At 38.6% G+C, this 24451-nt stretch overlaps 1 protein-coding gene across 2 annotated transcripts in view; it reads right to left on the reverse strand.

Annotated features, from left to right (window-relative positions):
- The window catches only part of tmem87b (transmembrane protein 87B), a 55780-nt gene that overhangs the window by 22695 nt on the left and 8634 nt on the right, over positions 1 to 24451 (reverse strand). For both annotated transcript variants that reach the window (XM_087983702.1, XM_087983693.1), the window contains exons 2-9: positions 22035 to 22095; positions 9231 to 9322; positions 8267 to 8404; positions 8124 to 8177; positions 6572 to 6631; positions 6298 to 6339; positions 5963 to 6062; positions 3051 to 3112 (exon numbers count right to left, since the gene is read on the reverse strand). In XM_087983702.1, the coding sequence (XP_087839828.1) occupies positions 3051 to 3112; positions 5963 to 6062; positions 6298 to 6339; positions 6572 to 6631; positions 8124 to 8177; positions 8267 to 8404; positions 9231 to 9322; positions 22035 to 22095 (609 nt within the window). The remainder of the gene's footprint in view (positions 1 to 3050; positions 3113 to 5962; positions 6063 to 6297; positions 6340 to 6571; positions 6632 to 8123; positions 8178 to 8266; positions 8405 to 9230; positions 9323 to 22034; positions 22096 to 24451) is intronic.

Genomic DNA, 24451 nt, shown 5'->3' on the forward strand with positions numbered 1-24451 from the left:
GAGAATTTAAACAACAACTTCTCTCGACACCAAAATGGTCTGACAGGACCATTTGCTTGGTCTGAAATGTGATAGTACTGTAACTTTAATAGGGATTTGTTTTGTGCTGTTTCACTTGCAGAGAGGTGTTTCCACTGCTGCCGGAATGTCTGCTTCAAAAGCAGTGGGTAAACAGCTTTGAGCTCCCTGAATGTGCTTTGTCAATTACAAAAAAAAGCATAAGTGGTTGGAGTCAGGCTCACACAGTCTCATGGTTTCAGTTTTGTTTTCAGTTGAAGTTGAAGTTTTTGGAGTTGTAAGTGATAAATACAGTTCTCTCTCGCTTGGGCTCTCTGCTTTTGGGAAAAGCTTGGACTCTCATGCTACTGTTAGATTGTTTCTTTCAGGGTTTCCTTCTCCTGGATTGGAAATAGCTCATGGGAAAATCTGTTTTGCTGAATTGCATTTGTCAAGGGTATGTAAATAGGATACTGCTATATTGGAACAGTTGATGACTAATACAGGTACAAAATCTTTTATCCGAAATCAAAAAGCTCCAAAATCTTTTTCATGGAGTGTCGTGTGTCATTTTGGCATGCACACAGGTGACTCAACTCCACATCCACTCGAACCAGGTCACTCAGATGTGACATCGCGGCACGGCCCAGCACTGGCAGGCGTCAATTGTGTCTCATTGTTTGTACTATTCACACATGCGTTTGCTGTTTGGTAAACTTTTTTTATTTCACTGTGAAAATGTTATTTATTCCAAAATCAGAAAAATTTCAAATTCCGTAAAACAACTGGCCCCAAGGATTTTGGATAAAGGATTGTGTACCTATTATTTAACTGAGTATTTCAAGCAAGTTCAAGTTATGCAAATTCCTCTTTTTCTGTATTTTAAATGTGTTTTGCTTAAAGCCTAGTCGTGGACCAAGCAAATTACATCTGGAACACAGTGCCTTACACTTGCCTTTAAATAAAAGTTAGGCTATTTCCTTGATATATTTTGAGGGGATTTGGTCTGATCCACAAAGATGACAGTGAGAATTGGCAGGCCATAACGAGCAGAGTGTTGAGAGCTCAGACATTTAATTTCTACATCAGTGACTTAGAGAAAGAGATAGAGTATGCATTCTGGTTTGGTGAAGGTACAAACCTGGGTGGAAATGTGAGCTGTGAGGATGCAGACAGCCAAAAGAACAGGTTAAGTGAGTGGACAAAAGATGACAGATGGAGTAATTAGGTGGGGAGGGTTAGCTAATTCACCATCTCTAGTCCACGTCATAAATGTAAAAAAGCAGAATTTTTAAAAGGAATCAAATGTGTATTTGTTAAAATACACAGACTTGGATGTGCTCAGGTAAGGATTACAAAGAAATGAGAATGCATATACGGAACGTAATAAGAAAGGCATGTCGGCCACGACCACAAGGGAACTGGAGTACATGAATAAATAAGTCTTTCTACAACTGTATGTGGATTTAGTGGGAATACATTTGGAATTGTGTGCACAGGTTTGGTCTCTATATTTAAGAAAAAATATATATCTATACTGAAGGCGATAGGTGTGAAGGCTCATCAGATTAATTTCTCGGGTGAAACAGTTGGCCTATGATGAGAATCTGTCTGACTTGGACGCATCATTTCTGGAGTTCAGAAGAACCTCATTGAAACATAAAAGATTCTAGACAGGTTTCATGGTGCAGACAGAATTTGTTCCCACCAACAGGAGAATTTAAAATACCCATTATCTTAGGGTAAGCACACAAATCATTTAGGGCTGCACTGGGAGAAGTTTCTTCATATAGTGGCTCAGTGGTTAGCACTGCTGCCTCACAGCACCAGGGACCCAGGTTCAATTCCCACCTCAGGCAACTGTCTGTGTGGAGTTTGCACATTCTCCACATGTCTGCGTGGGTTTCCTCCGGGTGCTCCGGTTTCTGCCCACAGTCCAAAGATGTGCAGGTTAGGTGAATTGGCCATGCTAAATTGCTCATAGTGTTAGGTGTATTAGTCAAAGGTGAACATAGGGGAATGGGTCTGGGTGGTTGCTCTTCGGAGGGTCGGTGTGGACTTGTTGGGCCGAAGGGCCTGTTTCCACACTGTAGGGAATCTAATCTAAAAGGGGTAAATCTTTGAATTCTTTATCCCACAGGATTTTGGGATGTTTTCTTGTTAAGGCAGGGACAGATACACTTTGGTCTATTGAGGAATCAAGAAGCATGGGGAACAGACAGGTTAGTGAAGTTGAAGCCCAAGATTAACAAGGATAATACTGAAATGATTCCATGCACTCTTGCCGCATGGTAACTATTAAAAGTTTGATTTGGAGTTGCCGGTGTTGGACTGGGGTGTACAAAGTTAAAAATCACAACACCAGGTTATAGTCCAACAAATTTAATTCAGAGCGCTGCTCCTTCATCAGGTGTCTGTGGAGTACACAATTGTAAGACACAGAATTTATAGCAAAAGTTTACAGTGTGATGTAATTGAAATTATACATTAAAAAGTACCTTGATTGTTTGTTAAGTCTCTCATCGGTTAGAATGACCAGGCAAACATGCGGACTGCAGATGCTGGAGATCAGAGTCAAGATTAGAGTGGTGCTGGAAAAGCACAGCAGGTCAGGCAGCATCCGAGGAGCAGGAAAATCAATGTTTCGTACAAAAGCCGTTCATCAGGAATGGAATGACCAGGTTAGTTTCACTTCTTTTATATGTAAATCACATTCTTTTATATGTAAATCACATTCTAACAGATGAGACACTTAACAATCAAGGTATTTTTCAATGTACAATTTCAGCTACATCACACTGTAAAATTTTGCTATAAATACTCCACAACCACCTGATGAAGGAGCAGTGCTCCGAAAGCTAGTGTTTGCAATTGGATTATAACCTGGTGTTGTGTGATTTTTAACATTATAAGTTTGAATTGTGTGACAAATAAATAACAGCTGGATTCACAAGGGATTGGAACACTTAAAATTGTTTAATACAAGCAAACAATAACCAAAAAAAATCAGACGTAATTATTTTAAAAACGGAGAATAGATATGTCATACTTACAACCATCAGTGGAAATTCAGTTGCAGAGATATATCCATGTGAACCTTGCATTAACACTCGCACTGCAAAGATACTTCAATTGATTATGAAATTCTGAATGAGTAAGATTATTTGAAACTAATGAAGTCTAACTTCCGGCTAAAATTCTTTTCTAAGTAAAAGATCACATTTCAGAACTAGATCATTGGAACTACAGCACAGGAAACCATTCAATTCATAATGAATATTTCAGTCCCAACTCGGATTTCATTTTAGTATATTTCAGATAACTCCATTAACTTTGTTGAAATCATTTAATGATCAGCTAGCTTCTCAAATAGAAAAAAAAAACCAACAGGACACATCAACATCTGCAACTCACTCAGCCAAGAAATGAATTCACATATTTAGAAACTGGAATTTATACAGCAGCTTTTATTTTCTCAGGACATCCCAAAGCATTGCATGTCAATTTATACTTCAAGTGTAGTTTCTACTGTAATGGAGTTGCATTGGATCAGAATGCTTATGCTGCACTGTTGGAAGCTATTTTGTTACAGGAATCAAGAGCTGAGAAGAGGCCTTATGCAACCTATACTCTTATGCATATAGATTTGTCACAGTGAAATTGCAACAATCTATTAAAAAATTTAAAGCAGGATACTTGAAAAAATCCTAATTTCATTGGGCAGAGTCAACATGGTTTTGTGAAAAAGAAATTGTGCTCAGCTAACAAAGAACAAAAAGGAAAAAAGGGAACATGTGGATTTGGTTTACTTTGATTTCCAAAGGGCATTTGGTGAGCTGCCATATCAAAGCTAACCATACAAAATAACCACTCATGGTGGAAGAGGCAACATGTTAGAATAAAGATTAATTATCTAATAGGAAGCAGAGAGTTAGGATAAATGCACTTTTTCCAGATTCATAATTAATGTAATATATATGAATGTATATGTAATATCAATGAATTGGATGTAGGACAATGCATGGCTATTAAATTTGATGATGACAGGAAGATAGGCAAGAAAGGAAATTGTCAAGAGGCAGTACAGTATCTATAAAGGCATATAACTTAGTGAATGGATAAAAATTTGAGAAATGACGTATAATATGAACAAATTCATATTTTCCTACTTTGGCAAGAAAAACAGAAAAGCTGTGTGTTATTTTAATAGATACAGATTGAAGAACTTGGAGACACAAATAATTTGGGTGCCCTAGTGGGTGAATAGAACATTGTTTATTGCGAAGGGAATTAAACAAAAATAGAGAGACTATGCTTCCATTATGGAAGGCACTGGTGAGAACCTTTCTAGATTGTGTATAGTGCTGATTGCCTTATTTAAAGGAGGATAGAAGTCCACTGAAAGTAGTTCAGAGAAGGTTTACTGGACTAGTATCTGAATGGGCAGATTGCCTTATGCTAGGCTTTTGTGTGGTGGGGGTTTAATTAACTCAGTTGGCTGGATGGCAGCTTTGCAATGCAGAGTGAAGCCAACAGCCTGGAGTCAATTCCCGCACCAGCTGAGGTTACCATGAAGGTCCCATCTCATCTCACCCATCCCAGGTATGGACTATTCAGCCACCGCAGAAGCCTCCCACCCCCTCCTCTCAGGAATGGAAGGTCATCCTTGAGGACGAGGACGAGGACGAGGACGAGGAGAAGCTTAGGTTAAACTCACTACCAATCATCTTCCTCTCTAATTAGAGAGCAGCCCTACAGACCTCTGGGACTTAGATGAGCAATAGGCAACTTGACTGAAACATCCAAGGTCTAGAGGAGGCTTGACAGATATGGTAAAGATGCTTATCCTTGGAGAATCGAGACTAGGGGTAATTGCTCAAAAATAAGGCGTTGTCCACTTAAGACAGAAATGAGGGGAGCTTTTCTCTCAGAAAAATGCAATGTGTGTGTCATTGAAATTCTCTCCCTCAAAAAGGTGTCAGGAAGTGGAATACTTGAACATAATGGTGTCTGTATTAGATATTTTTGTTAAGGAATACTGTGAAATGTTACCGGGGTTGGTGGAAATGTGGAGTGATCAGATTAGCCATGATCCTACTGGAATTTACAAGAATGAGAAATTACTACAGTCAAATGCAAGATTTCAAGGATAATAGACAGTAACTTCTGAGAGGATGCAGCTCTTTGTAAGAGAAACTAGAAGGGGCATAGCTTAAGAACAAGAGATTCTGTTTTTTTAAGACTGAGTTTTGGATAACTAATCAGAGGGATCTTTTTCCCTCAGAAGGCAGAGATGGCCACGTCATTGAATTTTTGCAAGACCAAGTTAAATGAATTTTAAATAGTCAACAGCGTCAAGGGTTATGGTAGATAGAAAGTGTAGCTGAGACCACATCTCGATCAGCCATGATCTTCCAGAATAGTAGTTTTAAAGGTTCAAATAATTCATTCCTTCTCCAAATCCTATGTACCTATTTATTTGTTTTCAAGATTACTTGATTCGTAAATTTATGGCTCATAAAAGTCAAAAACATTTGGTTTAATTTTAATTTTGGGGTTGGTAAGCTCAATTGGCTTGATGGCAGCTTTGCCTTTTTATTGAACAAGTCCTGTTTTTGTCACAAAAATAAATAACTTTGTGATTGGTTGATAGATTATATGAATAAAAGACCCAATATAAATAAACTATATAAATGAATATATAGATTAGTGGGAAAATAGTTAATTTATTTTGTGATGAATGGATGGAACGAGTGGGTGGGAGGAGGAGTGGAAAAGGAGAGGGAGGTGGAACCGGGAGGGAGAGAATGAAAATGCACTCCTCCAATCTCGGTCATGGCAATTCTTTATTGTCGTATTATGTACCTATAATGTACAGCTATGATCAAGTAAACACATGAATTTGATTTTTTAAATAAAAGCTTACCCATTCCCTTTTTATGTATGTGTGGGGATTGAAATTCACCTGTTAAATTCCAGTTGCTTTCAATTCTTTCACCAAGAGATTTGATTGAGACAATAAAAAGATATGGGCCATCTCTCCAGGTTTGCGCTATAACATCACGCTGCAAAATAAAGTGTCTTACTTAACATATAATAAGAGAATCAATCTGCAAATATTTTCAAAGATAATAAGTACAGCTTCATGGGAGCTCAAAACAAAAATCTGATACATTTTGCTTGCTACTGCAATCAAAGGAGGATATGATATTTGTTCATGAGATGTTAGCATTAGCAATACCGAGTTTACGTAAAATTGAAGTAACTTTAACATGGTAATATTCACAAGTAAATTGGTACCTTTTTAATTGAGAGGTCTCTTTTTCGTATTGAATGAAGAGTCTGAAATAAAAAAAATCGTTCTGTTCATTTGCTTTGTTAACTGCTTTCACTCAGTCACAATAACATAATTTGTAACAAGGAAATTACATATTATTGTGTAGATACAGTACACCAAGTGATTATATATTTAAAATTACACTTGACTATGGAAAATAAATTCTTAACTTACAATAAAATCAGATGTTTTTATATCATAATTGACAATTAAAACAGTTTTTAAAAACTGCAATACCTTGTCTTCTTCAGACGCATGGACGTGATCAGTGATCTTGACATCAGAGTTGCTTCCAGTCTTAAAACAACACATTAAAGTTATACACAGGTTTATTCAGATTATAGTTCCTGAATAGAAGATACTGAAGTTACACTTCATCAAAATTTTGCATTTACTTTAAGTCTACAATAACATCAAAATAAAAAAGTCAAATTTGCCTTCACAACAATGACTATGCTGGAGAAGGACATTAAAATAGTGTCAAGTAGAACCGCCATCTGAGAAGTGCCTCAAAATCTTCATCACTAATAACTATCTGGCTATACAACTAAACTTCTCTATTATATAGGAGTCTTTTAAAAATAATTAAAAGAAAAATGCACATTTCCAAAAATTCCCATGACCTCATGAATAAAGGTCAAGACAGCAAGTGTAGTGTTACTACAAACAGCACAATTAATATAATAATTCTGCTCTACAACTACCAAATTAAAATCAACAAATCTATCACATTAATTACTTGGAAAAAATGAGAAGTTACTACCAAATATAGTTGAGAACAATAACGAGCTCCCTGAAACTTTCTGTCTGTATTTTAGGAGTTATAACAGAATGTCATCTGGCTCATATTACAAAAGAATTATGTATTACACTTTCCCACAAATTTATAACAAGGCCAAACATTAATGATTTAACATGGGCTGCAATTAACTGCTCTTGAAGATTAAACATTGAGAAGAGTGAAAGCAACTGTTTAGCCATTTGGCACAACTCTGGATGGGCAAACGCTGCCTTTCATCAATAACTGATAGGTTGGTTGAAAACAGTAGTGGTGGTGGTTGGGATTGGGGTGGTGGGCTACTGTAGTCATATGGTAAGTGTTCCATGGAACAGGCAAATGTTGAATAAGACAGGATTAATGAGCTCAGTAATTGAATCCTCCAAGCAAGGAAGATCATAACAATTATGAATGTTACAGTCTGAAGATGGAAATCTTGAATTTACAATCAATATCTTAAAACACACTCATGGCAATAATGTTGAGACCATCACGGATTTTCTTATTTTCTTCATTTTTGGTTTGCAAACTGTGTGTAGTCAAAATCAAACTTAGAACAGGAGCTTGTTTGTGAAAGAGAACATACAAACTGATATTTGCATATGGTAACTGGCTTCAAAAGATCAATTATTGTTTTAAAACACTGCAGCACTAGGATGTGATACGCTCAAGGACTTCAGCTAATGGATGTTGCATTGGCCAAGAGGAGGCTGGTGGCTGGACAGCTAAATACAGAGAATGTTGAGAAACAAAAAAAAGGGAACAAATTGAACTAGTTTTTGATTGTGTTTTTTGGGCAGAAGGCTGTGTGTTTGGAAACTGCTTGCAAGAAAAGCTGACCTGAGCAAAGAATCCCAATGTATAAGATGAAGTGAATATTGCTCAGAACCTGCTGGAAGCTGTTTGTATTGACCATGATGAAAAGTGCAAAAAGTGTGTTAAAAGTTCAAGTTGGCTACAAAATAAGCAGTACCTAATTATAATACATTAAAAGTACTGCCAATTCATTACCATATTTATATTTGGCGTCTGTACCACCACTGGTTTTGGAAGATCATGGCTCATCTGAAAGGTAAAATTTATATATGTTAGACTGGAGGATAGGACTCAATTTAAACAGATAATGTAGTTTAGCACTACGTACATATACTTACATTAAATTTTGGGAAGACTTGAATTTTGTCATTGCAGACAATATTTTCAGTCTTGTGTGCAATGTATTGCCCTTGACTTAATGGGTGAGGTTCAAGACTATTACGAATACCACTGCTAAAATATATGTCATATATTTCCTAATGAAGAGTAAGAAAACTAGAATAGTTACAAATGGAATTATTTGCAAAAAGGTATCAACATTTCACTGACATGCTCTAAAGATTACAATACTTAGACAAGCAGCAGCAGCAAAATATATAAATAAATGGGCCAAAATTAATGTATTTTCGCGAACAATTTGATGAAAGCAGTTTTTCTTTCCCTGATTTAGTAAGCTGAAGGTATGGATATTTTATAATAATTTGTCAGTTGTAGCTTTTACTAAGGAGTTCAAAATACCTCCACTTTGTGATCCTGACTGGAGCTAGAATTTTAGTTTTATTGCTTGCAGCTAAACTCAGACTTCGTTCTGTAACATCCTTGCAATGCAAAACCAAAATATTATACCAAGACTTAATACTGTAATCTTTCAACAGTGAACATTTGAATAAATAAAACTCTAAAATTTAACAATCCCCTAAATGAAGTACTGCCGAAAATGGGTTTGCCCCTTTAACACACTTGTGTTGACTTTTTGAAGATGCTTGGGAATGAATAAAGCCCGAACCTTGCAGTTAATAAAGGGCATGCCCCTTCAGAAAATCTTATCGTTCAAAATCTACTTTCTAAATATCAAATAGTTCTTGCATTACTAGTTTACATTTCACATTATAAACTTGATCCATTGACAGTTGACAATTAGGAGAAGTCAGATATTTCTTCTTTATGTTTAATGTCTGAAATAAAATTACCATTTTCCACATGGGCTACTTAGTGAAGACTTGCATATACAATATCTTACTTGTAGTGGAAATATAAAGCTAAAAAAATCCTCTATTTTAACTATTTTAAAAGAATACTTACTTTGATGTTATTAAATTCATTGTGACAAGGGTAATACCTAAGGTACCATTCAACTGTTAATGATACATTCTCAGGACATTTGAATGAAACAACTGAACAGGAAAAAAGAAAAACATAAGGAAATGTTAGAATACTACAAACTGCTTGGTAAAAATGCTAGAAATTCAAAATTCAGGAAATCAAGCATCGATGAAAGAACAATTCCTGCTAGTATCAACTGGCATTGATATCAAATCACCAATTAGGTCGCAACAAACAGTGGTATGTTTTAAATTCATGCAAATTCCCCAAGATTGTTTAGAAACTGAATACAAATATAATTTTTTACAGTAAAACCTTTGCTGATGCCATGATTGACACCATGACGTTTAGACCGGCTTTGTTCAGAAAAAAGAAGAGTCAAAAACCTTTGCTACAAGTGTTATATCTTTGGACATACACAATAATTTAGTAATTTCAGTGTAATGCCCAAGAATGGTGGTGAACAATTAACAGCTACAACAGTGGCATCAACCCTAACAGTTAGAGAGAAAGAGAAGAAAAAGTGCCTAGAGAGATCTCAGATATATGTCAGAATAAGAAGGCGACAATGATAGGAGATTTTAATTTACCAAACACTGACTGGGACTACCATAGCGTTAAAGGTTTGGAAGGTAAAGAATTTGTTAAATGAATTCAAGAAAATTTTCTTCCTCAATTGGGGCGGCACGGTGGCTCAGTGGTTAGCACTGATGCCTCACTGCACCAGGGTCCCAAGTCTGATTCCGGCGTCGGGCGACTGTGTGGAGTTTGCACATTCTCCCCGTGTCTGTGTGCGTTTCCTCCGGGCGCTCCAGCTTCCTCCCACAGTCTAAAGATGTGCGGGCCAGGTGAACTGGCCATGCTAAACTGCCCATAGTGTTAGGTGCATTAGACAGAGGGAAATGGGACTGGGTGGGTTACTCTTCGGAGGGTCGGTGTGGATTTGTTGGGCCGAAGGGCCCGTTTCCACACTGTAGGGAATCTAATATAATCTAATGTAAATGTTCCTTCTAGAGAAGGAGAATTTGACCTTCTCTAGTATAATAAGGCAGGGCAAGTGACTGACATGATAGGAAGGGAACACTTTGGGTCTAGTGGTCATAATTCTATTAGCTTTAAAATGTTTTGGAAAAGCACAAGATTTCCATAAAAGCTAAAAACTTTTAATTGGAGTAAGATAAATTTTAAAGGTTTGAGAAAAGAACTTTCAAAAGTTAATTGGAGGAGATTGTTCATAGCAAACCCAGCCGGAGGCTTCAGTGAAAACTGGGAAAGTGGACCACTGCAACAGCCTATCAGTTATATACACAGAATCAAATCTTAGATAACGATGGTAAGGACATCAACTATCACTGGCCCTGGATACAACCAGACTCATTGGCTAGATAAAGCCAGATGAACTGGCAGAACAGTGATGCAGTCTCAGATAGCAAATGGCCTAGGAGTCCTCAACATTAACTTCGAAGCCCATGAAGTTGCATGGCATCAGGTCAAAAAGTAATTGGCAAGATATCCTTTTACAACACGTTCTGCTGTCATCTGATGAATTAGCATTCCTCCACATTCAGTATTGCTTGGTTAGAAGCGCTGAAGATGGCAGAGTACAGAAAGTACTCTGGGTGGTGACTTCAAAGCCTATCACCAAGATCACCTCAGCAGCACTGTGACTGATTAAACCCTACAGGACAATCTTATTTTGGTGGTGAACAAATAGTTGAAATCAATCGTGAGATTGGATAAACGGTCCTTTAGAAAGGCATGACCTGGTTAGGGATAGTCAGCATAGCCTTAAGGGAAGGTCATTTCTTACAAATTTGATGCAACTCTCTGAAGTGACAAAGAGGATTAATGACAAAAGAGCAATGAATGTTGAGATTAAGGAGTCAAATTCTGCACTAAATTTAGCCAAAATAATCAGGGAGAGACAGCAAGATAGATATGCAGGCAAATCTTAGAAGTGTAAAATAATTGAGTCTTAACAGTAAGGAATTTCAACTTCCCGAATATCATCTGGGATAGACTAAGTCTGAAGAGTTTAGAGCAGTCAGAATTCTTAAAATTTATCCAGGAGACCATTCTGAGCCAGCATAGACAAAGTCATACAAGAGGGGGGTTGGACCCATTATTGCAAATGAAGCCAAATGAAGTTAGATGTGATGTTGTTAGTGGTAGTGATGCTGGGGGTAGGGAATGGAAATGGAAATCAGTGATAGCGACTATAAATTCAGTGGGATTTAAAGTAATTATGTACAAGAAAAAAGATGGGTTCTGAAAGGCAATTTTAACAAGATAATACAGGATCTGGCCAAGTGGATTGGGAGCAGCTGTTTGCAGAAAAATGCACATCAGAGGAGCGGGAGTCACTCAAAAGGCTAAGTGAGAGTTGTGGACAGAGGGTTCTAATAAACTACATTAAGTCTGACATGTGGACTCTCGAAATCTCCTGACTGCAACAACTGACAAGATACTGTGGGTTCAAGTGATAAGTAACTTGAATGACAAATGGCCCTTTCACAGTGGGTTAGTTAATAACAGCTCACATGAGCAGTCAGCAGTGAAAACATCAAGGATATGGAGAGATAACATACAAAGCTTCAAGATTTACAGAACATTTGAAGGGAAAGAACGGAAACAAAGCAAGCACAGACAGTGACTACTGTGGAAGACCAATACAAATGACCATCCATGGTGACCAGGACCCAGTGATTAGAGACCCTTTGGTGAATTCTAGCTGCCGAAGTGACTAGCTCCCTGACTGATCCCATAGCAATTACATAGTGGCAATCACTGCTGGATTCACAAAGCTCACATCCTCCACTAACAAAAACGCAAACTGCCGGAAAAGGTCAGCAGTTCCGGCAGCCTCTGTGGAGAGAAAGCAGATTTAATGTTTCAGTCCAGTGACCCTTCCTCAGAACCCTTGGAGCCGGGGATGGGGGAGAGAGAGGGGTGCAGAGTTGGAGAGACGAAGGAAAGACCCAGAGACACAGAGGAGGAACGGCAGGAAACAAATTCTCCCGACAGGTCAGCAGACATCTCTGGGAGAGAGAGAAGCTCCTCCCAAGCTCCACTCAAACTGGAAATTGCAGGAGATGGGATTTCCACCAAGATTTTGGGACCAGTGGCATAACGACGTCTGATGTAGTTTGGGTTCACTCCTCGGGAATGTAGTAAATTTAAATATTTGGTTTCTTAAATGCATTTGTTACACGCCCTCTACACTGTTCAGCTATTTTTTTCTGAACAACCCATTTTTACCTGTATCCTTTCAAATGGCGACTTTTCGAACAAAGATTGAGTCAGCCAAGTCCAGTCGTCCTAGGCTGCACCAATTGCCTTAGCCGGATACTAATGAAGCTATGCTATGTAGGATTTAGAACATGATGGATGATGTGTGGTTGAAATCATGACCAGGGTTGAATCTATAATTTCAGAGCCAGTTAAAAAGGAGGTAACAACTGCTCTGAAGCCGTTGGAAGAACGTTTTTTTTTAAACAATGCAGGACTACTTTGGACCTGGAACGTTTGGCTGATGAGCATATTAACCAGATAGCTAGCCTCCAAGCTAATGTTAGTGTGTTATCTGTTACGACTGAGTCTCTGACTAAGAAATGTGAAGACTTGGAGGCCCACTTCTGGTGGAATAATATTCGATTTGTGGGTTTACCCAAGGGATTGGAGGATCCTCGCCCCACAGAATTTATGGCCCAACTTTTACAGGACTTGCTCAGACTTGAGGCTAAACCAGTGTTGGATAGGGCTCATTGCACACTGTGCTAAATTGAAAGAAGGCGAGTTTGCTCCCCCGATGGTTGTCGGGGTGAACCAGTTTCAAGTGCAAAATCACATTCTGTGCCCTGCTGGAGATGCTTCTCCCCTTGTATATAATGGAAAGAGTATACATTTTTCTGGATTTCACCCTGACTGTGGCTAAGCAGCATGCAGCTTTTGCCAAGGTAAAGAAGGAGCAACACTCATGTCCTAATGTTAAATTTGACCTTCGTTATCCTGCGATATTACATATCATCTTGCTGAGCAGCCAACTCAGTTTTGATGACCCAGGTTGGGCTATGGTCTTGGTGAATAAAAACCTGAAAAAGATTGCGGTTCCCGAGCCAGATTGATGGTTGGGCCTAACTAGGCCGATTAGACATTAGCTTTACGCTACCACAGACAAAGACTACATTTCCCATTGTGGAGATGAAGATGGACAGTATGCTATGTTTATGGACTTGGATTTGGTATTCTTCTTATATTTGATTTCATTCACCAAAAGTACATGCTTTTTTACTCAAGACTTGTATTTTGTTGAAAGGTTGCTCTACTGGTACCAAAGAATATAGAGTTTAATTGTTTAACCATACATAGTATATATTTTATTTCATTTAGATTAGATTAGATTACACAACACAGTGTTTAAACAGGCCCTTCAGCCCAACAAGTCCACACCGACCCTCTGAAGAGCAACCCACCCAGACCCATTCCCCTACATTTACCCCTTCACCTAACACCAAGGGACAATTTAGTATGGCCAATTCACCTAACCTGCACATTTCCGTGGAAGAAAACCGGAGCATCCGGAGGAAACCCATGCAAACAAGGGGAGAATGTGCAAACTCCACACAGTCAGTCAGTCGCCTGAGGTGGGAATTGAACCCGGGTTTCTGGCACTGTGAGGTAGCAGTGCTAACCACTGTGCCACCGTCCGCCCACATTGTTACTCATTTTTGCGACGTAGTTTTTGTTCAGTTAACTTTTACATTCCAAAGTCGTCGTGTAGTTCGCGTGAGCTACAAAAGAAGACAGTTTTTTTTACTATGGGTGAAGACAGCAAGCACCCATCTAGAGGATGCCTCTGCTGGGATGGGGAGGGGTTGGTGGGCAGGTATTCAATTTGGGGGGATACGGCAATGGGGGATGGTGGAGTTTGTTTTGGTTCTGATGGGGATAGAGAAGGGGGTGGCACATACCTCACTTTTACAAGGTTTACATTTGTTTATCTATTTTTGCACATTTGGAATTTTACATGTGATTATTACACATGAAAAAGTTTAATGCTTCACCACCTTTGGTGGTGGGGACAATAAATTTGCCAATCTGAATTACAAAGGCTGAACAACCCAATTAAACACAGTAAGATTTTACTGTATTTACGCCATCTTAATGCCCATATAATTTATTTACAAGAAACCCATTTGAAAAATATAGTCAGTCCTAAGTTGAAACGAGGTCGGATTAGACAAGTTTAAGTTTCCTCCTTTTCTATCTGATCTAGAGAAATTGCTATTCTTTTACATAAATCTATTCCTTTCATCCATGCTAAAACTATCTGACTCTACCGGCAGATTTATTATTTGTGAGAAGATTTGTAGCTCGGGTGCTCGTTGTTGTGGTTCTGTTCGCCGAGCTGGGAATTTGTGTTGCAGACGTTTCGTCTTGTCGAGGTGACATCCTCAGTGCTTGGGAGCCTCCTGTGAAGCGCTTCTGTGATCTTTCCTCCGGCATTTATAGTGGTTTGTCTCTGCCGCTTCCGGTTGTCAGTTCCAGCTGTCCGTTGCAGTGGTCAGTATATTGGGTCCAGATCGATGTGCTTATTGATTGAATCTGTGGATGAGTGCCATGCCTCTAGGAATTCCCTGGCTGTTCTCTGTTTGGCTTGTCCGAAAATAGTAGTGTTGTTCCAGTCGAACTCATGTTGCTTGTTATCTGCGTGTGTGGCTACGAAGTATAGCTGGTTGTGTCGTTTCGTGGCTAGTTGGTGTTAATGGATGCGGATCGTTAGCTGTCTTCCTGTTTGTCCTATGTAGTGTTTTGTGCAGTCCTTGCATGGGATTTTGTACACTACATTGGTTTTGCTCATGCTAGGTATTGGGTCCTTCGTTCTGGTGAGTTGTTGTCGAAGAGTGGCTGTTTGTTTGTGTGCTGTTATGAGTCCTAGTGGTTGCGGTAGTCTGGCTGTCAGTTTGGAAATGCTCTTGATATATGGTAGTGTGGCTCGTCCTTTGGGTTGCGGCATGTCCTCGTTCCACTATCAAAATCTTCATTTCCTAGTGCCCAATCCAAATCTGCTAAAATAATTAAGACTTTAATGGAGGAGTTTAATGTTGTTGATGCCTGGCAGTTCTTTAATCCCTCTAAAAAGGATTTTTTTTTGCATGTCCACCACACTTTTTCATGTATTGATTTCTTTTTGGTGGATGACAGATTGCTCATATCCATTTCTGGTTCCAAATATGATTCAGTTGTTTTATCACACCATGCATCTGTCTCTATGAATGTTCGTTTTCAAAATGTTTCTTAATACACGCCCACTTTGGCATCTCAATACGCCATTACCCTTAGAAGAAGATTTTGTTAATTTTGTGTCAGCAGATAGATTTTTCAAAAAAAATCTAACAAAATCCCAGACATCACAGCTTCCTTGCTGTAGGAAACCCTGAAGGCATTCATTAGGGGTGAAATAATTTCTTATGCAGCACATAAGAAAATACTTAGGAAAGAGAAATTGGCATGGTTAGCACAACATGTCTCTATTAGACTCTATTGATGCAATCTCCAAGTCTTCAGAAATGTATAAAGAATACATATCCCTACAGGCAGAGTATAATGTTGTAATGTCACAATACACCACCGAGCTTTTACTTCACTCTCGGTAAAAATGATAAGAATAAGGGGATAGAACCAGTAAATTGTTGGCACATCAGTTACATCAAATGTCCTCATCTCAATTAATCCCACAAATTAAGGCTAATTCAGGTGTCACGTCAGACCTATTAGAAACCAACTAGACTTAAGAAATTTTACATTTCACTTTATTCATCTGAAAGTTCTTCTGCAACAGCAGATTTTGATAGCATTTTTGATAAGTTTAATGTACCTACTATTGATCAAAATGTGGCAACGGCATTGGAACAACCAATCACAGCAACAAAACTTGAGGCTGCAGCTTGATCATTACAAAGCAGTAAGGGTCCTGGACCCGATGTTTTATGAAATTTGGCCAGAAAACCATTTTGGAAAAACCTTTGGTAGATGTGTTTGTTGAAGTGTTTAATTCTGGTTCTCTTCCTCAAACTTTAACTCAGGCATCTTTTTGTGCTTTTAAAGAAAGGTAAATATTCCTTACTGTGTGGGTCATATCATCCTATAAATCAGCTAAATGTTCAACTTTAAATTATTGTCAAAGCTATTGGCATGACGTTGGGAAACCAGCCATCCATCGATCATATCCTTGGATCAAACTGGACATATTTGCAACAGGCACTCTTTTAATCTTAGGTGGGTACTTAACATTGTTTACAATTCTTCCCCATCTACTGTTCCTGAGGCTTTGACATCTTTAGATGCTGAAAAAGCCTTTGATAGAGTGGAATGAAATAATTTTTTTTCCACTTCGGAGAAATTTGGCTTTGAGGAAAAATTTATTTCTTGGATCAAACTACTCTATGCATGACCGCAGCCCTCTGTTAGGACCAATAACATGAATTCTGGTTATTGCAACCTTTATCGTCCCACTAGACAAAGTTGTCCTTTGAGTCTACTTCTGTTTGCCATTGTAATGGAATCTCTGTCTATTGCTCGACAAACTCTGGCATTATTAGAAATAGTGTGGAGTTGAAGATAGCTCGCAATGTAGATGACTTTTTGCTGTTTGTCTCGAACTTATCTCTACATTCCCACCGCATTTTCAGTTTTAGAATCTTTCAGTAAGATTTCTGAGTATAAATTGAATTTTAGCAAAAGTGAGATATTTGCTATCAATAAGCCTGTCAGGGAATACCCACTAGATTGTTTATCATTTGAAATTGCCAACTCTGGTTTTGTTTATCTTGGTGTACACATGGCAGATATACTTGGCAATTTGTACAGGAAAACATTTGAACCATTATTGGTACAAATTAAACGAGACTTCGAACAATGATCCCTCCTTAATTTGCCTGTTCCTATTAGAATTAATTCCCTTAAAATTAATATTTTTCCACAATTTTCTTATTTATTTCAATACATACCAATTCTTCTACCTCTTTCCTTTTACGATAAAGTAGACAGTCTCATTCTTGAATTTATTTGGAATAAAAAAGCTTCTAGGTTATGAAAACACTTGTTACAGAGGCTTAAGATACTAGGTGGGGTAGCGAATATTTTATTACTGGGCAGCAAACATTAGAAATTTGTATAATTGGCTCCAATATGAGAACCTTCATGTTCTTTCAATTTGCTTGGCTATGGAGGTAAATTCCACCCATCCGGTAACATTGAAGGCTGTATTGCATTCACCGGTCCTTTCTTCTACTTCAATTTAGTTGAACAATATAATTGTTTTACCGTGTCTAGAAATATGGTTTCAATTTAGACATCATTTTTGCTTTCAGTCATATTCTACTAAGGCACCGTTGCTGGCAAATCATATTTCTCCCCCATCTTAGTGGGCGGCACAGTGGTTAGCACTGCTGCCTCACAGCGCCAGAGACTCGGGTTCAATTCCCGCCTCAGGCGACTGACTGTGTGGAGTTTGCACGTTCTCCCCGTGTCTGCGTGGGTTTCCTCCGGGTGCTCCGGTTTCCTCCCACAGTCCAAAGATGCGCAGGGTCAGGTGAATTGGCCATGCTAAATTGCCCATAGTGTTAGGTAAGGGGTAAATGTAGGGGTATGGGTGGGTTTCGCTTCGGCGGCTCGGTGTGGACTCGTTGGGCCGAAGGGCCTGTTTCCACACTGTAATCTAATCTAATCTAATCTAATCTAATCTAATCTAATCTAATCTAATCTAATCTAATCTAATCTAATCTCTTTAGCGGACAGTGCCTTTTCGGGTTGAGCCAAGTAAGGAATAAAAACTGAAAGATTTATATGTTGTTGGCATTTTTGCATCTTTTCAACAATTAGTTGAAAAGTTTTCACTTCCTAAAAGCCACTTCTTTAGATACCTCCAAGTTCGCAGCTTTGTCCATAGTTCATTTCAGGTTTTCCCCGCCCTTCCTAATGATTCTGATTTTGACATCTTTCTCGAACCGTTTTCTTCATTAAAAGGGGGCTATTTCAGCTATTTATTCAAATGTTCATAAAGTATGCTTAGTTCTCTTGATTCTATTAAAGCTATCGGAGGGTCAGTTCTGGAAGAGTAATACTAGGTGATCTGTGGGATGAAATATCACAAAGGATGCACAGGTTTTCTATCTGTGCAAAACATTGTTTTATTCAATGCAAGATTCTACACTGTACCCACTACACCAAAGCTCAACTTGCAAAAATATTTGAGGAGTTGGCTCTGTCCTGTGGTCAGTGTCAACAAACCCCAGCAAATTATATGCACATGTTTTGGCTTTACCCTTCTTTAAGTAGATATTGAACTGATATTTTTGACATCTTATCTAAGGTATCTGGCAAAAATCTTACTCCTAAAGCTATGACTGCTTTGTTTGGGGTGTTACCCTCTTTACCTAAACTTTCTCCCTCTTAGAAAAAATGATAGCATTCACTACCCTGTTGGCCAGAAGATTGATATTGTTAAAATGGAAATCCCTAATTCTGCCTACTCATACACACTGGGTTAGACATGTGCTAGACTTTTAAAAAAATTAGATTATCCTTATCTGGCTCCTTTAACAATTTTACAAAAATCTGGAACCCTTTTCTTTCATATGTTAAGGGTGTTGTCTATTTAAATGTTCCAGACTGAGGTATCTTCTGTTGTGGCGATTATTTTTCTTCTTTTTTCCCTCTTTCTTTTGCTAATGCAGTTATCTTACTGCTGATCTAATTTATTATGGTTTTGTGTTATTTATAGGTTTATACTTATTACTGTTGTTTGACATTTCTTTTTGTATTTTGGGGGAAGTATATGCCACGGGGAGGATGGTCAGGGTGTTATTTACAGTTGTTTATTGCTTGTGATTGGTCCTTTTAAAAAAAAAACAAAAGGATGATTTAAGTACAGAAATCAGAAGGTGGACTGTGATATACTTGAACAGGATTACTGAGATGGTGGCATATTAGCGATTTTAGCAGGCTCGAGTGTGGATAATTCCCCAGGCCGAGGTGAGAAGTATCCCAGGCTGTTGTGGGAGGCAAGGAAGGATATTTCAGGAGCTCTGACATGAATTGTCAAATCCTGTCTGGAAACCAGCTCATGTGGTACCATTTTTCAAAGGTGCACATGAAAGGAGGGCAGTTCTCATGGTCTACATTGACTTCAGTAAGACTTTTAATAAGGTCTCGCATTGGTTAAGATGTTAAGAGCCTGAGCAACCCAGGACAATTTGGCAAATTGCATCCAAAACTGGCTTTGTGGTAGGACAGTGACTGTCAAAGGGTATTTTTGTACTTTGTCCAGTAATGTACCACAAGGTTTGATGATTGGCCCCTTACTGTTTATAGTGTTAATGACCAAGATACAAACATAGAACATAGAACAATACAGCACAGAACAGGCCCTTCAGCCCACGATGTTGTGCCGAACATTTGTCCTAGCTTAAGCACCTATCCATGTACCTATCCAATTGCCCCTTAAAGGTCACCAATGATTCTGACTCTGCCACTCCCACAGGCAGCGCATTCCATGCCCTGACCACTCTCTGGGTAAAGAACCTACCCCTGACATTCCCCCCATACCTTCCACCCTTCACCTTAAATTTATGTCCCCTTGTAACACTATGTTGTACCCGGGGAAAAAGTCTCTGACTGTCTACTCTATCTATTCCTCTGATCATCTTATAAACCTCTATCAAGTCACCCCTCATCTTTCGCCGTTCCAATGAGAAAAGGCCTAGCACTCTCAACCTATCCTCGTACGACCTATTCTCCATTCCAGACAACATCCTGGTAAATCTCCTCTGCACCCTCTCCAAAGCTTCCACATCTTTCCTAAAGTGAGGCGACCAGAACTGCACACAGTACTCCAAATGTGGCCTTACCAAGGTCCTATACAGCTGCAACATCACCTCACGACTCTTGAATTCAATTCCTCTGCTAATGAACACTAATACACCATAGGCCTTCTTACAAGCTCTATCCACTTGAATGGCAACTTTCAAAGAGCTATGAACATAGACCCCAAGATCCCTCTGCTCCTCCACCTTACTAAGAACCCTACCGTTAACCCTGTATTCCGCATTCTTATTTGTCCTTCCAAAATGGACAACCTCACACTTGACAGGGTTGAACACCATCTGCCACTCCTCAGCCCAGCTCTGCGTCATATCTAAGTCCCTTTGCAGCCGACAACAGCCCTCCTCACTATCCACAACTCCACCAATCTTCGTATCGTCTGCAAATTTACTGACCCACCCTTCGACTCCCTCTTCCAAGTCATTAATAAAAATTACAAACAGCAGAGGGCCCAGAACTTATCCCTGCGGAACTCCACTTGTAACTCACATCAAACATAGGAGATATGATTAGTAAGCACAGGTGACATAAAAATTGGTGGTATGACAAACAGTGAGGAGCAAAGCTAGAGACTATCAGCTGATATAGATGGGCTAGTCAGATTGGCAAAACAGTGGCAAATGAAATTTAACCCCAAAAGGTGTGAGGTAATAATTTTGAAAGGAATAGCAAGTCTTGGGAGGATGTGATGAACAGCAGCACCCCAGGAAGAAAGACTCAGAGGGACCTTGGCAGCACGTCTATTTGCAACAGATCAGGTAGATAAGATAGCTAAGAAGAAATAGGAGATATTTGTTTCCATGGGTACTGAATACAAAAGCAAGGGGTTTTGACGGAGCTTTATATAATGTTAGTCAGGCCACAAGAGTACTGTACTGTGTTCAGGTCAGTTCAAGTTGACACACTATACCAAAGACGTGATTGCGCTACAGACAGTGCACAACAGATTCACCAGGGTATTCTCTGGCTGGAGAGATTCAGTTATGAAGAGAGACGAGATAAGGTGGGGTTGCTCTCAGAGCAAAAAAGGATGGTGTACAAAGTTGTGATGGAGATAGAGTAAATAGGGAGAAACATCTCCCCTTAGTAGAGCAGTCAGTAATTCAGGGCATGGTTTTAAAATAAGCACCAGTAGGTTTAAAAGGGATTTGAGGAAAAATATTTTTACCCAGAGAGGACAATGAAACTCACTGCCTCAAAAGGACGGTAAAGGCAGAATCCTCCAAGATATTTAAGAATGATTTAGATGCATACTTTATTTGGTACAGCTTACGAGACTATGGGTCATGTTCTGAGAAATGGGATTAAAACGGATGGATGTTTGATAACGGGCGCAAACACGATGGACCGAAGGGCCTCTTTTCATGCTGTAAAACCCTGCAACTCTCAATCATCAAGTGCTCAAGATTTGTCTATTTTAGTGTCTTAAGTTTCACCTGCTCCAGTTGGAAAGGAAAAAAAATCAAGTGCGTGCAGTCTAGGAAGCTGGGCAACAGAGGAAAGGATATCAATAGCAACAGAGAAGCTGAGGAGAATGAGAAAAATACAGTCTCCCCATAAAATGAAAATAGAAGCATAACATTACAAGTCATTTGTCACAGAACTCATACTTTATTAGTGTGTCATTATCAGAAACAGGAGTAAGTCACCCATTTTCTCCCTGTCCTACTTTTTAAAAGATCGTTAGGTTTTTCAGGGTAATTCAAGAGGAAAGCAGCACAGCTGCAAAATGTGCACAGGGAGACATAGCTATTAACCATACTTGGATAAAAGTTTTATATTTTTACTTCAGAAAAACATTGAAAATAACTGTTGCGTATTTAATGACTGTAGATGTACACCAACTGCTTTCAAACAAAAAAATCACCACAAGTTAGGTTCAAAATAAACTTAACTTACCTTCAAGTACAATATCTGTTTTGTTAAACATTGTTTTTGTAAACAGCAGTGGCTTATGGTTCTGAAAATAAAATTTGAATCACAAGCATTGGTCAAAAGTAACAAAACAAAAATGAAGATCATGCTAATATTGTGTCAGGTATATTTTAAAGTTGAAATGGCATTATCAGCACCGGAATTGATATATTCTAGTTAAGCACCAGAAAGATTTGTCACCATGATCCCAAAACATGCATAAGCATTTTGTTAAGTTCTTAAGAGATACTGTTCATCCATTGAATGAATAATTATAAAATTACTTGAATTCTGATACTCATGAATAATTTATATTATATGGAGTTTACAGGTCTCTATGACAGATTATTAATAAAAAAGCTAAACTTTAGCAAAGACAGATGCATTGAACATTCTGGTCGAGTTAATGATGGGTCAGCCATTGTTCAGTATGTACACTTTTAACTTTGACCTTGCAGGTAATTTTTCTAATCAACTTCTTCAGAGATATTATGACACACCTCAAACAGATAAAACTTGAACACAGACCTTCTGGCACAGAGGTAGGGCACTACCACTGTGCCACAAGAGCCCTTTGACCTTGTACAATAAACACAAGTTAATTAAATATAACCAATCCAATAAAAACTGAAAGAACTGCAGATACCGTAAATCAGAAATAAAAACAGAAGTTGCTGGAAAAGTTCAGCAGGTCTGGCAGCATCTATGAATAGAAATCAGTTAATGTTTCGGGTCCGGTGACCTTTCCTCAAAGGAAAAGTGCAGTTCTGAGGAAGGGTCACCGGACTTGAAACGTTAACTCTGACTTCTCTTCACAGATGCTGCCAGACCTGCTGAGCTTTTCCAACAACTACTTTTGAAGCCAACATAAGTTTGTTTCATTTGCATTTATATTAGGTAATACCAATGTTTTTTTAAACCAAGTGTTTCCATTCATCATAAGCGTAAAACTTTAATTCCTAAAACACAGTTTAATGCAAAATACGCAAATGTATAGCTGATGCACAACAATGACATCAACAAAAACTACTAAAGCACAAGAAATGGCCACTTGAGGAAATTGTGACTTAGTGGCAATTTCACTGAAGTAGTAAACCAGAAGCCCAGACGAAATGCTCTGGGGCTGGGTTCAAATACAGCTGGTGAAATTTAAATTCAACTAATAAAAATCTGGAATGAAAATTTAGACTCAGTAATGGTGGCCATGAAACTATCAATGGACAAAAGAATATTTATTTGGCTCATTTAAGCGGTCAGGGAAGGAAATGTTTCATCCTTAACCAGTCTGACCCATATGCAACTTCAAATGCAACGTGGTTGGCTCTTAACATGATCCAGAAAGCCACTCAGATCAAGGGCAATCAGGATTAAAAACAAAAGATCTGACGTTACAAAGTCAGTGCCAACTCCCCGCAAAGCTTGTGACACTCATCCACTTTGCAAGTTTTCTCTCTTTAGCCATTTATCTAACTGCCTTTGAAAGCCATGATTGAATCCACTTCTGACATACTCTCAACTAGTGAATTCCTCTTATTAACCATGTAGTGCTTAAAAAAGTTTTTCCTTATATTGCATTTTTGCTATTACGCTTAAAATTAGGGTTCAGTTTCTCACAACTTGTGCCCAGTGGAACATTCATCTCTACTTTTGAACAGTTCTAACAGATATTGTTGCAATCTTTTCTTCTCCAAGAAGATCATCAGGTTCTCCAATCTATCCAAGTAACTGATGCCCCTCATATTTACAAGGTTGGTTCTGGGATAAAAGAAAGTCTTACACTTATATAGTGCTTTTTTTGACCAGTAGATGTCACAAAGTACTTTCCAGCCAATTAAGTACTTTTGAAGTGTAGGTACTGTTATAGTGTAGGAAATACAGCAGACAACATGTGCACAGCAAGTTCCCACAAACAATAATGTGATAATAGCCAGTTTGTTTTTGTGACAGCGGATAAGATAAATGTTGTCACCAGAGATAATTTCCCTGCTTTTCTTTGAAGGTCAGCTCAGGGTCAAACATGATGAAAAGTTACAAACTGTTGGTTCAGCCTGAGAAAATGATCATAATGGCAATGAAATCTCAAAAAGAAAGAAAAATACACATGGTCAAAATACCTTAAACACTGAAAAATGTTCTAAGGCACAATCAATGAAAAATGAGTCCCCTGTCAAGGAGCTAAACAAGTGAAAGGAAAAGAAAAAGGTTGAGTCAAGAGAGACTGAGTGAGGAAATTATCAAAAAAAGAGGAAAGTGGAAATTCAGCCTATTTTAGAGAGAATGTTCTACAGCACGTAAGCTACACAGCTGAAGAGGCAACTAAAACAAAAAGGTGGCACAAAAAGAAAGGGATGCACAGGAGACCCAAGTCAGACAAACACACTTCTGTACAGGACTTGAGTAGC

Source organism: Chiloscyllium plagiosum, unplaced genomic scaffold (assembly GCF_037043375.1).
Source record: "Chiloscyllium plagiosum isolate Xiang-an unplaced genomic scaffold, Cpla_swu_hap1 HiC_scaffold_3, whole genome shotgun sequence".
Classification (NCBI taxonomy): domain Eukaryota; kingdom Metazoa; phylum Chordata; class Chondrichthyes; order Orectolobiformes; family Hemiscylliidae; genus Chiloscyllium; species Chiloscyllium plagiosum.